The sequence below is a fragment of the Watersipora subatra genome, chromosome 8 (genome assembly GCF_963576615.1).
Source record: "Watersipora subatra chromosome 8, tzWatSuba1.1, whole genome shotgun sequence".
In the NCBI taxonomy this organism is placed as follows: domain Eukaryota; kingdom Metazoa; phylum Bryozoa; class Gymnolaemata; order Cheilostomatida; family Watersiporidae; genus Watersipora; species Watersipora subatra.
Genome location: NC_088715.1, coordinates 59,181,763 through 59,196,643, shown reverse-complemented (window position 1 = coordinate 59,196,643; position 14,881 = coordinate 59,181,763). Strand labels below are relative to the sequence as shown.

At 36.0% G+C, this 14,881-nt stretch overlaps 2 protein-coding genes across 2 annotated transcripts in view; one reads left to right on the top strand and one right to left on the bottom strand.

Moving 5' to 3' along the window:
- LOC137401692 (coiled-coil alpha-helical rod protein 1-like) overlaps positions 1–401 on the bottom strand; it is a 41,726-nt gene extending 41,325 nt beyond the window's left edge. Inside the window, exon 1 of the mRNA XM_068088151.1 lies at positions 378–401. Coding sequence (XP_067944252.1) covers positions 378–390 — 13 coding nt within the window. The 5' untranslated portion in view covers positions 391–401. The remainder of the gene's footprint in view (positions 1–377) is intronic.
- A 2,117-nt stretch (positions 402–2,518) lies between these two features.
- Positions 2,519–14,627, top strand: LOC137401815 (uncharacterized). The gene is made up of 8 exons (XM_068088292.1): positions 2,519–2,681; positions 2,979–3,150; positions 3,433–3,641; positions 4,435–4,511; positions 4,628–4,750; positions 7,988–8,116; positions 12,777–13,005; positions 14,057–14,627. The coding sequence occupies exons 1-8, from the start codon at positions 2,529–2,531 to the stop codon at positions 14,201–14,203; spliced, it is 1,239 nt and encodes a 412-aa protein (XP_067944393.1). The 5' UTR covers positions 2,519–2,528; the 3' UTR covers positions 14,204–14,627.
- Positions 14,628–14,881: the final 254 nt, after the last annotated feature.

Here is a 14,881-nt window from a genome sequence, read left to right as displayed (position 1 = left end):
ATCGTCTGTGCTTGACATATGTCCAGAACTGCTTGGTCTATGTCAAGCAGTTCTGAACATTTGCCAAGCAGTCAGTTATCACGATATCTTGGACCTGAATTCCCCTTTGATCTTTTTATAACCTTAGAATCTTTACAATTATCAACCTTATGTTTGAGAGCTGCGTATTTTTAATAATTTGACAACTTTCAGAGTGAACCCATCAACAAACGTATTTATGATTATTTGAAGTTGGTTACGATTTGGTTGCAGAGCGATTGTCAAGCTGGTTAAACATTTGTCGTCTATAAAACCTTAAATATTTAAAAATTCACACACAACGTAATTAAAATAAAAAACTCAAATTAAAACTTTTATAATGGAAGAACTTTTCTCACCTCCAGAATTCATATTTACCTCCGTACAGATATCGCAAAAATGGCTACGCTACAAGCGCGTTCTTAGTTTTTACGCGTAACTCATGCCATTAGATTTAGATCGTGGTCTATCTGAGTAGAGCTATCTTTTATTACCGTAGGTAGATGTACATGCAGTATGTACTACATTATATGGTATAGACTACTACTGAGTAGTCTATCAAGAGAAGAATTTATTTTTGTACCACATGATATAACACAAATAAAAGAACTTAAAGTTTAATTATATTTATAATTAATTCTGCCAATAGCAGCGCTTTCTCTTTAATTGACTTGGGATACAAAGATGGATTTCAAATGCGAAACCGTGTTTACGCTTATATGCCAAATTAGTTTCCGGCTAGGTTGAATAAGGTTTTTGCTAGGGTTCTGTAGTGCTTGTCAAAACGTTGCTTATTTGTGATGAGGTGTTGAGATTTTTTCTACTTGAACTTTAGTATCAATTTTTAGTTTACTAAAATAACGTTATTTAAAAATATAGAATATGTGAGGAATAATTTTAACAAATGGTACACTCCTGCTCACACTATTTGTTGCTTCTGAACATTTGATTTACATAGCTTTTTATCTACAGGTAAATTGTTTTCCGTATTTGTGGTAAATGATTAAAATTTTTAACAAAATATCAAAACAGCAACTTCAGTCTTTTCAATGTCTATAGTTATTGTAGTGACTATTTATTATAATATTACCACTAAAGCAAATGTGCTTGCATTAAACATTAGTAAGGTGTTTGATACTGTATCAGATTCCAAACTAACCCATAACCTCAAAGCTTCCGATTTAAAACACCAGTTAATAAAATTGATTAGAGATTGGCTCATTATTAACTCATTACACCTTTTGTGTAATGGTAAGCAACATGTTATATCAGCCTATTAAAGAAACAGCAGAAGTTTACAAGGATTGGTTATTAGACCACTTTTGTTCTTTAAGTACAGAATTGATCTCTTTTAAGTGTTAAGTTTTTTACAAACTTTTTGTTGTGGACGATGCAATTTATACAGACCTATAACTTGTTAGTCAGCCTTTGCAGGTTCAATTGTGTAAGATTGCATATTGATCAAAAGTCTGACAACTCAAGTTCAACGTTTCGAAGTCCACCGCAACTTTTATGTAAACAATTAATTTTTTTCACAGCTTTAATAAGTTTCAGATAAAACCTTTCACCTCGTTCACATATCTAGAAGATAGTTTTTATTTGGTGCCCATGTAAATCAGACAATGAAAGACTCAATGAAATATATCTCATTAAAATCCAATACTAAAAGCTGTAATTTACAAATTTCAGTCTGCTAACTAGAACACATTTAGATTGTGAGACAGTTTTAATAAGTGTAATAGGATAGTCTTGATGGGCAAGAACAGACCTTGACTGTAGCAAATATGTGCAAAAAAATTTGGACAACATTTTATTTCATGAACTCAAAGCATATTTTTTTTTAAATTCACGCATTCAATCACCTACTGTACTCCTAGCTCAAACATAATTTTGGTTAGTAATATAGAGGCCATGAGAAATTTATGTTAGTTGCACCATGTTTTATTATGTTGCCGTTATTTTGGTACTTTGATCTAGCTTTTGCACAGTGCTGTGGCATCTGTTTTTATTTCTCCCAGGGGGGAGAGAAAGAGAATACCCAAATAAAGACTACTAATGAGCGCAAATTTAATAAACACAAGCTAGAGACATCACTTGGGGTAATATTATCAAGGGCAAAACTATACTTATATTGAGGAGAAGACAGAAATGTCAAGAGACATTTCTTAGGACATTTATTTATTGATGATGGAATAAAGCCAAGTAAGATCATTTTAGGCTTTTGAAAATTATGTGCCTTATATGCATTAGCATTATATTTTTCTAGGGACTAGTGTGACCATGGTTGGCATCTATGCATTTTGCCAAGTGGTTCAAATATTATGATGCCGTAGCTAGCAAAACCTATCATATATTTTAAAGTACAAAGCTTCAGTGTTTGAATATCGTTGAAAAAAAATCTAAAATTCATTATTATCACATCAATAATATATCATAGTCTAGGTCAGTAAGTGCAAGCTCGGTTGAAAGATTGAAGTTTTTTTATGTGAATTTAGACAAATGAAACAATAATGTCTGTGAGCCCAAGCATACCCAATGGCTCATGCAGAATTTATCCTGCTCATATTGAGATGGTCAGAGAAAGCATATTTCTTGACAAAAGAAATCATTCAGTTCCCATGAGTCAAGTAATGCCAAAGTACATACCTAAAGAACCAACAAAGGTGAATGTTTTCAATAATTTATCGGCTTCGTAATTCTTTTCATTTGCTAGTTCATTTAATGTGTTTTTATTTAGCTTGTAGACTAGCATTTGCGGTTTTTAATGGTGACTGTAATATTAATAAGCAAACTGTTGGCTACTGTTTTGTTGAGATATAAACATTCGATATAATAGTGTTAGCCTGTTTTTCATGAAACTCCTTTTGTGCATTTGCTGACATCGCACATAATAGATTATTGGCTTAGATCATATTTTCTATCTTATTCGATCTCATAAAAAAGGTATTGATTTTTTGTAGGCCTATGCCTCGAGTTCAGGTCCTCGATCACATATCTCTAGCCGAACTGGCAGCGTATTGCTCAGTGAGTTTGACAGTGATGTTGGATCTGTGCAGAGTACAGCTCGGAGGCCAGATAGTCCAACATATTCCCAGTTACGACGGAAACGATTAAAATCGAAGACCAAAAGAAGTAGGTACAAGGAACGCAACTGCGATTGTCTAACAGCCTTTTTATGCTCTTTTGGGTGACATTTGGCATTGTTTGAATTAGCAATTTTGCTCCTTGGTTTTATTTGGTGAGTCTTGGTTTATTTGTCGCAATATTGATTGTTACCTCAATCAAAAGGTCTATTTCAAACGCTTTTTGAGTTAAGAGAAACATTAAAGTATTTGTTAGGATACTTACTGTTCGAGTTTTTATTTCGTTAGTTAGAAAAACATGAACCATTCACGGCTGTAATATATCTCACAGAGGGAAAAGCCAAGTCTAGACCCGTGAATGTAGTTGGACCAATCATATCATCCTTCACTAACAGCTCAGAAGACAAAGACGAAGCGCTGAGTGGTTCTGGAGTAGAAAGCGGAGAATCGGACACTGATCGTGTTCGTTTAGAGGAAGATCTTGTGGCTTCAGGGAAGCTTGTCACCAAGCTTCAGCATGATCTGAGCAACCAGTTAAAGGTGCTCTATCCTATTATTAACCTCTGCTCAGTTTTCTATGTATAAAGGCAGAGTTTGCATTTGAGATGCTACTAGTACTAGTTCATGCTCTTAGATGCATGTAGACTTCCAGGTCGAATTGCTTACATTTATTAACTTTATCATTGGCTCTGCCATTATATTTTTCTCGATGTGGTTGGTCCTTCAGCGCGCAAATTGTTTTTACGATTATGTTGAAATGGACCTTTTTGTCAGCATGAATTTATTAAAGATTAAACAAGGAGTTCTCAAACTATGTTTAGTAAAACTGGTTAGAGACTAACCCATGGCTATTGCAACACCAAATCCACCAGTATACTGATTGGTTCTTTTTACTGGGTCAAAGCTTCTTTAGCTAGCTGCTTCTTTCAACTTATATTCAGAGCATTGGCTTTAGCTAAATCGCTGTGTTATGAGCAGAATATTAACCCTAAATTAACCATACTAACCATGGTTTAGACTTATACAATGCTCTCGTACTCAGTCATTTTGACAATGGCTGTTTTATGATTTTAATTCCATAAAACTGCATGCACAAGGTATTAAAGGAACACTTAAAAAGGCCGTAAGCTGTAGATAACCTAGAAAAGATGCAGTCACCTAGGAAAGATTTTAAACACCAAGCTGATTCCTAATTTTCACAGTTTTACAATCAACAATTTGATTGTAAATTAACAAATCAGCTTACCGTTTATCAAATGCTGTCACAAGTTCTGCTCGAGCAGCTTGTCACCGAAACATTTACAACTTATCACTGTTTACCTTAACTTTGTAGGTTAATTCAGAGCTGAAAAAGTTGCTTGTCGCCTCAGTCGGGAATGACCTCCAGTACCGAGTGGAGAAGCTTGCTCAGTAAGTGTTTCTTTCAGCAGTGTTTCTTGCTAGATGTATTACATCTTATCACCGAGTGACCTTAGTTTGGCTCCTTCGTATTGTCGTAATTATTACGGGTGGCGTGTTGTTTGCAGAGATAAAGTTGAACTCTCGGCAACTGTAGGCTCATACAGTCAAAAAATCTACAAGGATGTAGAAGATTTGGACAGAATCTCAATTCAAGCAGATATGTGGCGCAGCAAATACATGGCTAGCAGGTATGTATGTTTTGAGTAACAATTTCTTTTGTGAATGCAGGTCCATGCGTGGCCTAGAAATGCATTGCTGTCAAGTGTGACACTGTACTTGCATAGATATTCTGATGATCATCATGAGGCGCAACAATGTCATAGCTAGAAATTTAATATTTCAACTCGTGCTTCCGAATTTTTTTAGATTTTACATTTTGAGTTGTCCCTAACAGGTTGAACAGCGTCGTAAGCATATCATTGAGTTGAAAACTATTATAGTTTCGGATTTGTAAATATTTTTTTTACTCTTTCGTGGAACTCCAATGTCCTAACGAATCACACCTCTTCCACAATATCCAATAGGAACATTTGAACCATGTTTATAACAAATGTAACTTGTTGTCAAAAGTGGCTGAGAGATAAATCAGAAGCAATCCAAAGTGGCAGTGCCAATATATTATTTATTTTTAAAATATTGAAATAGCGACCTACAGTGAATGCTTTGGTTAAATTGTCAGACAAACTTATACTGAAGGTGAAAGTATTGAATAGAGATCATTATAAATAGTCTGTTAAATACTTCTGTAAAAACTATTCCTGTTTACAGTGATTTGTTACCAGAGCTTGCTGTTGTTTGTGCAATGCATACTAAAGAGCATTATAATGCCTTCTTTAGCCAAAAAGTGGCAAGTGCATTTAGCAGATGAACAAATCAATCTGCTAACATTGGAAACTCCTCTCTGCTAAAGTCCACCAGCCATTTGTCTGTTGTTAAAAATTAAGCAAGGAATTCTTATTTTATTGCCACAAAGAAATGAATATATAGATGATCAGATGCATTTTTATTTAAAAAATTAAATTTTTAAATAGAAATACCGTATAATAATGAGTGCAAAAATCAGCCTTCATTCAGTGGTTAGTACACTGCTTTATGATCGGTAGGTTAGTGGTTTAAGTCATACAAACACCATTCATTAGTTGCGCACGAATTCATTGCATGAGTTAAGAGAAAATATCTACAAACTGTCCAATGAGCAGCCATTGTTCAGTGGTTAGTGCGCTGACTGACAAGCGGTAGATCTGTAGTTCGAGTCAACACAAGGACCATTAGGGTGTTAGGAAGGGCATTCAATCACAATCGCTTCTGTTCTCCAAGTCTCCATCATGTCAGTATTATTACCAGATATGGCTAGCAGCAGTGATACCATAGAGTGATACCATAGAGTGATACCATAGAGTGATACCATAGAGTGATACCATAGAGTGATACCATAGAGTGATACCATAGAGTGTCTATTACTAGATATGGCTAGGAGCAGTGATACCACAGAGCGTCTATTACTAGATATGGCTAGGAGCAGTGATACCATAGAGTGATACCATAGAGTGATACCATAGAACGTCGAGAAATCTTGTAGAAGCAAAAATGGCAGCAATTAAAATGACATGGTTGCAGCAACTTCATCTAAAGATTACAACTCCTTTCTAAAGTATGGTGTTGCCTGGAAGCATTTAATTTTTGTAAAGCAGGTCTGACTCCCTAGTTTTATTAACCCTGGCATGTGAATGGCACTAAAGACTGCCGACTAAAATTCACTTTTACAGCGTTGTTACTCATATTGAATTTAGTCAATAACCGTAAATTATATATTAAATTAATCCTCAATTTGTCCTGATTTCAAATATATAAGCCAAACAGTGGTAAAATTAGTTTTTGAATGATTATGTAGGCTAAATTCTGAACGTTTCATTTTTTTAATAGTTGAAGATAACAATCTGTACAGATATGGTTACACCACATACATTTATATTCGCTTATTTCAAATCATATCCATGTATATATCATATCGTACACTACTATAGGAACAATCTTCCTGTTTACGTAACACTCAAACTCCTTTCTGCTATGACTTTTTTCTACAGCTAAATAAACATTTGACTATTATATAATGAGTACCGGTGTTGTAAATAAAAATTCTAGTTTTGCAAGAAAGTCCAGCAGTTTATTTTATACTACTGTATATTTACAATATTACATTTAGTTGTTATACTTGAACATCTTTGCACAAACATTTAATAGCCTGGCCTTCAAGATCAAGCCTAAGTTTGGGTTGTTTATAGTATTGGTGATTAACAAAGTGTTGCTATTAACTTGCTTATTGTCCCAAATTTGTTGTGAGTTGTGTCATGGCTTGAAACTGTAGCTTATTATCAATTTCGACTTAACTCAAATCATTACCGTAAATGACAAATCCTGGTAACTCATGGCAAGGAAGACAATTCCAAATATTTAGGCACCATTGGAATCCTCACTACTTTAATAGTAAAATGTCTGTTTTAGCTCTGTGCTGGAGTGTACATACCAATTGAATGTTCTGACCTCAGACGTATTTCTCTCAAAATGTAATGTTCACCTGAATTGTGTTTTTTTTACTTCAAAACTTTTATTTTCCAACTAAAAAGCAAATGAATACAGTCAAAGTTCAACATATGAAGGTTGCTCTGGCTACAGTCATGATCTTTCAACTTATCGGCAGAAATTTTCATAAACTCCATTTACAATTATGAGTGCTAACAATAAACCAGACTTTTTTTTTGTTAAGTTGGACTTTTTGGTGTACAACAGGTCTTAGGTATTTCAGGTTTGCCTCATGTCATTAACTGCGGATGGCATTCAGAGTTAGTAATTAAATGGCATCAGGCTCTAGTCCAAAGGAATGACCAACTAGCAACCAAAATGAAGTTTTAGTTTCAACAGACATTGCTTTAGAGATTATTCATGGTAGCCGAAATCAAAACAGCTTCGTCTATATTTCATTTGATTTGATTGGTCATAACCAAATCATTATTTTGATTCGTTGCTGTACTATTGGCAAATTAATTTCTCACCGGATCTGTTCATTCTATATATAGATACTACGCAATTAGAATCCATCAGTATTTGCTTTAATAAGGGCCATGTCCACCCGTCTGAAACCATGTTTGGAAGAGAAGGAAAAAAGATTGTTTTTAATGGGATGTGAACTCATAACTTTTGGCTTGTTAGACTGACACCCTACCAACTTGCACCAATCAACAGATTGGTGCAGGTTGGTAGGGTGTCAGTCTACCAACTTGTGGAATAATTGTGCAGTCGCTTACTACGCCAAAAGATCTTTCAAAGCACACCAGACCACCAGGACGCGAGTACATATAATTTTCTTAACTACCTCGGTGTGAACGTTTATCATACGGCGTGTCGTATCACTGTCATATATCTTACAGGGTACAGGCAGATGAGCTGACCCAGGTCAACCTTTCCCTTAACCAACGCTATACTGAGGCGACCTCAGCCTTGCAGCAGATGCTGGAGGAGAGACGAACTATCAATAACAACCTCCAACTTGCACAAAGGTAGTCCGGTTTTTATTGTCAGCGGAAAAACTGCTAATGGTATATTTTATCGAAGTGTTGCTAAGCGAACGACTGCTCATGGTATTCTTTACTATAACAGCTGTGTTTGTCCGTACGCCTGTCCGAAGCCATTGAGATAAAATATTGCTTTCAATTGGATTCGAACCACCATCTTCCCGCTTAGTGGACAGACACTAACACTTGCGCCAAGGGATCACCTTCTAGTGCTTTAGAGTGTTCTCTGCGAGTTATCCGCACTCCTTATGATCCCTCACAGAGTACTAAACTGCCAGGATACTAGTGGAGATAATATTGGAATATGACATGACTTGGTTGCTCAGAGAGGTTGGTGCAGTTGTATGATAGCAGTATATATCATAGAAGCACTGTAGGCCTACATGGATGAAGACTCACACCTATATCATGCCTTGTCTTTCTTATGCCGGTGTTCAATTTGAAGAAAAGAGCTTATTCATGCAGTGTCCCCAGTTACCACCTCGATTACATCCTGTTAGTCATAGAACTCTAACAATGCTCTAATAAATAATGTATTCTAATAACGCTAAGAAAAATACATGTGAAATGATGTCACTCGTTAATATCATTGCTATAGATATTATCAAGTTGCAGTCTTACGCTTGTCTATTCTGTCGGTCTCTTTGCAACTATAGGTGTCATAATCGCACTTTCATTGGATCGAGCGTTTTTACCTCGATCGAGTTCTGTCAACTTTATTCTTGAAACGTCCTGGCCGTCAGGTCACCTCAAATATTAAAAGCAATCGCAAATGATAGAAAAATACCAATATTTTCTCATAAGATCTACTAAAATTTTGTGTCATTTTGTGTAAATCATCTTTATTAGTAGGGAATAAATCTATATTTATGGTTAAACAACTGCCTCAACACTTACTCAATGCATACTTCCGGTGACCAGTAGATATTTTTTACTCATTTTCCAGAGGCATATTTGTAACTTTAGATAGTTCCTTTCATGTCTCTTCATTTTCAGTGAAGAAAAGGATACAGTAGACGCTCCTATAGCATAAACCTCCTATTACGAAAAGTTTAGTTACTGAAAAGAATGTTTGTAAAGTTTTGCATCGTATTACGTAAAACATTCCATATAACGTAAGGTGCCAAGTCAGTGCAAGTTCTCAAATTTAATTTGAATAGCCATAATCTCCTAGCTAGCCTCTCTTGCTGCACTTGTAAGAGAAAACGAGGCTATCTCTATTATATATACTAGTACTCTGATAGTCTAGTGTGTCATGAACCATCATCAGGTGTGCTAACAAAGCTCAGATAAGTATCTGACCAGTCAGGTATTTAGAAATACTTAAAGGCAGTCGATCACTGCAGGCGTTATTGTGTCGATCTACCTAGGTGAATAACAGGAGTTGGAGTCGCGTTGAAAATGGTGTTTTATTCTAACCTTTAACTGGTGTCGTACAGACTGATGGACAGACAGACGGCGCTCTTTTAGCAAAAACATAGTTTTGTTTAACTTCATTTTAAACATACACCTTTTTTTTGCAGTATAGATCTTTTTGTATAGAAAAAATTGAACAGTCGATTTAAGTGGTCAGTGAAGCTGTGAACTTAACTTACCGTAAGTTTACTATGGCCTCAAGTAAAAGCTGATGAGCAAAAAGAGAAAAGTTGTCGATACAAACCAATAATACTGCAACTACTGTAAACTCATTAAATTAAAAGGTTGTTTAGATTTTTTTTCAAGTACCAAAGGGGAGTTTGCAAAGATCTTTGCAAAGTAAATATTTATTTTATTTTCATATAACATAAAATACCTAAACATAAATGGATTTTTTATGTCGTAGGAGTGTCCACTGTATTTCTTGCAGAAGTGACTGACTTCTGTATTTTTTCTTCCAACCAGTTAGGCTGATAACTTATTCATAACAACTTAATTTTCTTTGCATATTTTACGTAAATAGAAATGCCACATGCACCTTTTTGTCATATTCATTATCTTTTGACGCCAACAGAGGTTTTACATAGGTTGTTGACATTATAACTGGCTGGTTATTTTGAAGGACGTCTTTAAAACATCGTTCATACTTCCTCTCCACCACCAGTAACAGTTCTTCCAAGCAGTGACAGTCTCATCATTGCAATTTGACATATTTTGAATTAATTCCATCAATTCTTCAAATGCTTGTGTCCATTTTTTAGCAATATATATCAGGCACTTGTTGGACAGTGTCATATTCTAGGCCATATATAACTATCTAGCTAGACATGGCATCTCTTTATAGCAACTCTCTTCTGGTCATTTTTAGAAGCAGATTATAATTTACCTTTGTATGAGGTTGACTTATTATATTTTAATGAGTTACATTGTTTAATCAAAAGTTACTACCCTATGTACTCCAGACAGTCAATGTCATACCTCAAGTTTTTAAATTCATGAGTATTGTCATGAGTATATCGTAAAGTCGTATCCGGGCAACTTCCACCTGGGCAACTCCGACCAGGACAACTTCCATCAGGACAACTCCCACCTAGACAATTTCCATCTGGACAATTTCTCTCGCCCCTGTAGGACAACTGCACCCTCTACCTCTAGAATAATAAATGTGAAAAATATTGAAAATTACGAGCGATTTTGTGACAATTATATAATTACTATTTAGGTAATAAATAATAATATCAATAATACGCACTGTGTTAGTCTCCTGAGGTCCTCCTCTTAGTCTTCACTAAGATTTAAACATTGTCGGAGCTGCGCCCAAATAACTTTGTTTTATATTTGAAAGGAAGGCAATGAAAAGCTAATTTGGTTAACATTAAATTATTTGTGCATGTTAAATAATCTCTAATAAAGCAGTGCGCCAGAACTGGAATCAATAGCTGAACAATGATTGTGAATTATTTGACAAATAGGATAGGGGAACGATTGAGCTTGAAATCAAATGTTCAAACGTAGGTATTTAATCCTTCTGATTAAAGACTTAATCCTTCTGATTAAAGACTCTATTCGCAATGAGTAACAATGTTGTGAATGAGAATTTTAGCTTTTTTAAAAAGGTACCAGTTCATTTCGCACACGGCTCTATATCAAATACCATTCTAGGAATGCTGCTGACATAACATTTTAATGTTTAGCTGATTTTATACTGAATGTTGCTGCTGCAGCACTTTGTTGCTGCTGCAGCACTTTGTTGCTGCTGCAGCACTTTGTTGCTGCAAGTACTAAATACATTACTTCTGTTTTCTGCCAATTGCCTGCTTGATATCTACAGTAATATCAGATGAAAGATGTCTGACTTCAATAATAATTAAATTATCTTAAATAAATTCTTTATCGTTGCTATAAAATTATATAATCAATTATTTTTTAGCGTTTTACTTGCTGATAAATCATATCTACTGCATTATTTGCAGCAAGTTTTTGTAATACTGAAACGCTGAAACTATGTTTACTAGCACCCTTGCAGTCTCATGCGCTGTGAGAAATAATCATGATGTATAATGACTATTATACGTGTGTGTATCATTATTCCAAAAAGCGGCAGGTGTGGTTTAGTGGTAGTTTTCTTGGCTTCAAATCGAGTGGACCTGAATATCTAAGTTCGATTCTCATGCGGTGCAATCTTTTTTCTTAACGCTTTTAGCGTGCCTTCAGATGGATCGACACGGCTCTTATTATAGTAAAAATTTGTGGTTCTCAGCGTCTTTGCGTTCACTAACTGAAGGATTTTTGATCAGTTTGTGATCAACAACTGACTCAGCGTTGTTTTTATAGATATACTAAGTTTCCATACAGTGATAGTGTAGCGTGACATCTGAGTGCACCAGTGTCCAAGCGCTACGCTGGCTCACAGGCAGATCATGTTTCCATACGGCCCTGTAGTAGAGTGTTAGTTGCTTAGGACGCTTAGTTAGTAGACGTTAAGTTAGGACGCTTCGTGTCTCCGTAAGCGTCAGGCTCAATCAAGTAGTCAAGAAACGATTCAATTTTTGAAGAGCTCCATACACCCTTCTGCCATTTTCATTTTCAAGTAAAAATAGATTAATTAGAGCGCCTCAAAAACAAAGAATTTTGCATATGAACCGACCAGAAAATGAGACCTATGCGCTCACAAGTGCGACGACGTTAATCTCTAAAGCTGTTTCCATGACACAGATGGTGCATCACACAGGCCTTTCGCTTCCAAACAGCGGCGCTGAATTACAACAGAATGAGAGCGACACGACCGTTTCCGTGATGGTATTGCATTGCCATATGAGGATGTTTCCCTACGCTATCACTGCAGGGAATTTTAGTAATTGCCTGATATCTAAAACAACGCCAGCGATCAGTCTGATGGTGTTTTTCTATAGACCAACTAGCATTTGTATAGTTAACCAAGCATGCTGAACTGTCATGTTTTCAATTAGGAGCCAAATTTAAGATAGCAAATAAACCTATCTCTTTTTACTCATAAAAAGATATTACTTAGTATGTCTCCTCTGCAGTCTTTTTGAGAAAGTCATTTCAGCTCTCCAGTGTGTTTATTCGCTGTTTTCACATCCGACGCTGTCATCTTACAAATCATTTTAACTGGATTTCACATTTCTTTATGATAGAATCATTATTCGCATGTTCTAATATTAAATATCTAATATTAAATATTTACTGTTGATTTGTCAATTTACAGACTCCTTGAGCGTGTGCATAGCCCAATCTCCGACAGCCTCTCAAGGACTTCCATGGTCAATAGATCTACTCTACAGATGTCCGATGATGTTTTAGCGATCTCCAACCGTCTCGCCAACTCCCTTCCCACACAATCTAGTCCAATATTTCAGTCAGATCCAACTTTTTCATTAACTCATAGTTTGAACAGTCCTGAGGTGCTTAGTCCATCGGAGTCTGCCGCTTATGATGTAAGTGCTTAGTTGTAGAGAGAGAGTAGCCTCTCAATTATCCAACAGTATTTGTCGATGTCAGTAGTAGTTGATGCCCAGCGGTCATCCATGTTGGCGGTCGTCCATGTCAGAGTTCGTCCATGTCAGCAGTCGTTCGTGTCAGCGATCGTCCATGTCAGCGGTCGTCTATGTCAGCGGTCGTCCATGTCAAAGGTAGTACACGTTATCATTGTCTGTGTTGGCAGTAATTCAGTTTTGAAAGTCATCGATGTTGGCAGTCATTAGTTGTCAGTCGCTACTGAGACGCGCTTCTGCTGCTGAAGCAAAGTGACTCGAGGATGAACAGTTTTAACCAGTTTGTAACTGGTTAAAACTGGTTTGTATCTAGTCAGTTTGTATAATGGCACTCTAGTTTGGTTGAATAATTCTTCATGATTTCTATAAAGGATTGTGCAAAAATGAACCGGAAACTGCAATTGTTTCGAATACGGCACTCTGCTTCACGAGATTGATTGGTTGTTTATAATTGCTAATAAGTATAATTCTTTTTTTAATTTTCTGTGTCCTTTTCATTTATGGGATGTTTCTAACTTGTATAACATCTCATTGCAACCTTGAATTATGCCAATTGAAATTTGGCCGTAACTGTTCGCTGTCATATGACAGCGAACAGTTATGGCCAAAATGTGAGACCAAAATATTTCATCAAACCAGTATCCTAGCATATATATGCTAGGATACTTGTTTGATGAAATATCTTTGTCTCACATTTCTGTGCGATTGCTATAGCGTAATTGATTAAAGATGGACATTGGTTGGCATGTCAACTGGGACCTTCAAATGATTACACGCACAGAGTCAACCAATCGAGATAATGTTATGATTAGACTGTTTTTAGAAGAATGTCGCATTTTATGGTTTGATGTTGCATTTGTTGTTTACAGGCATTCGTTGCCTACATAGTCTATGCGTGTCATTACCTGCAACATCAAATATGTACAGTATCATTTGATTATGTTTGTTGTTTTTAATTCTTCGTGTGACATGTAAAATGCTGTCTTGTTGAAAGGTACTTTCCGATCAGCTGATACCCACTATAGAGCTGGAGGTTCCTCATACCGATGATATTCCGAGAATGTCTTCCATTTTCTGTCAGACAAGATCTAGCAAGAAGTGTGCGCGCAAGGACTGCAAGAATGAGATTATAGTAGTCTAACTAGTTTGTCCTAACCTATGCACTGCGTGTACATCTGACAAACGGTGGTGTGAGGCACTTAGTTTCCTGAAACAGGGAAGAGCTTAGGCCATTTTGTAATCCATATTATGACTTTTTTATTTGCTAGAGATGAGGTCACTTGCTGAGACATTTGCATTACCGCTTTGTCTTCAGGTCTACTTGGCCACTCGATGCCAACTCGGAATATTTTTCAGTATTATTTAGCAATGTTTAACCATATTTATTTATTGTTTATCTAGTGCATATAAGTTCATTACCTATAAAACATTCATAAATTCTAACATCCCATCATTTCTGTCTAGATTTTTCCATCGTTTTACATATAGCTAACATTTTCCTTCTCAGAATTACCCTTTTAGTAGAATTAGATAATATTTATTTATCATGATTATAAAATTTTAAATGCTTTGTTCATCTAGACTTTAATGCATCATGAATGCAATTTATATGCAGCAGCAATCTTTACTATAATAAGAGGAGTGTCCATCCATCCGAAGAGGGTTAGGAAAAAAATTTCCTCATTTGTGTGCTCCGATTTACTGTCTGACGCTCTATCCACTGCACCACCCGGTCACTTGCCACTTAACGAATTGATTATGTGTATGCAGATTACTCATTACGATCTCTCACAGTACACAAGACCGACAAGGGTACTAG

What these genes read in the sequence shown, in the direction of transcription:
- LOC137401815 (XM_068088292.1), top strand. Translation starts at nt 2,529, where the DNA reads ATGTCTGTGAGCCCAAGCATACCCAATGGCTCATGCAGAATTTATCCT. An exon ending in ATCTGAGCAACCAGTTAAAG is followed by an intron (nt 3,642 to 4,434) that starts GTGCTCTATCCT and finishes TTAACTTTGTAG; the next exon opens with GTTAATTCAGAGCTGAAAAA. An exon ending in CGGAGTCTGCCGCTTATGAT is followed by an intron (nt 13,006 to 14,056) that starts GTAAGTGCTTAG and finishes TCTTGTTGAAAG; the next exon opens with GTACTTTCCGATCAGCTGAT.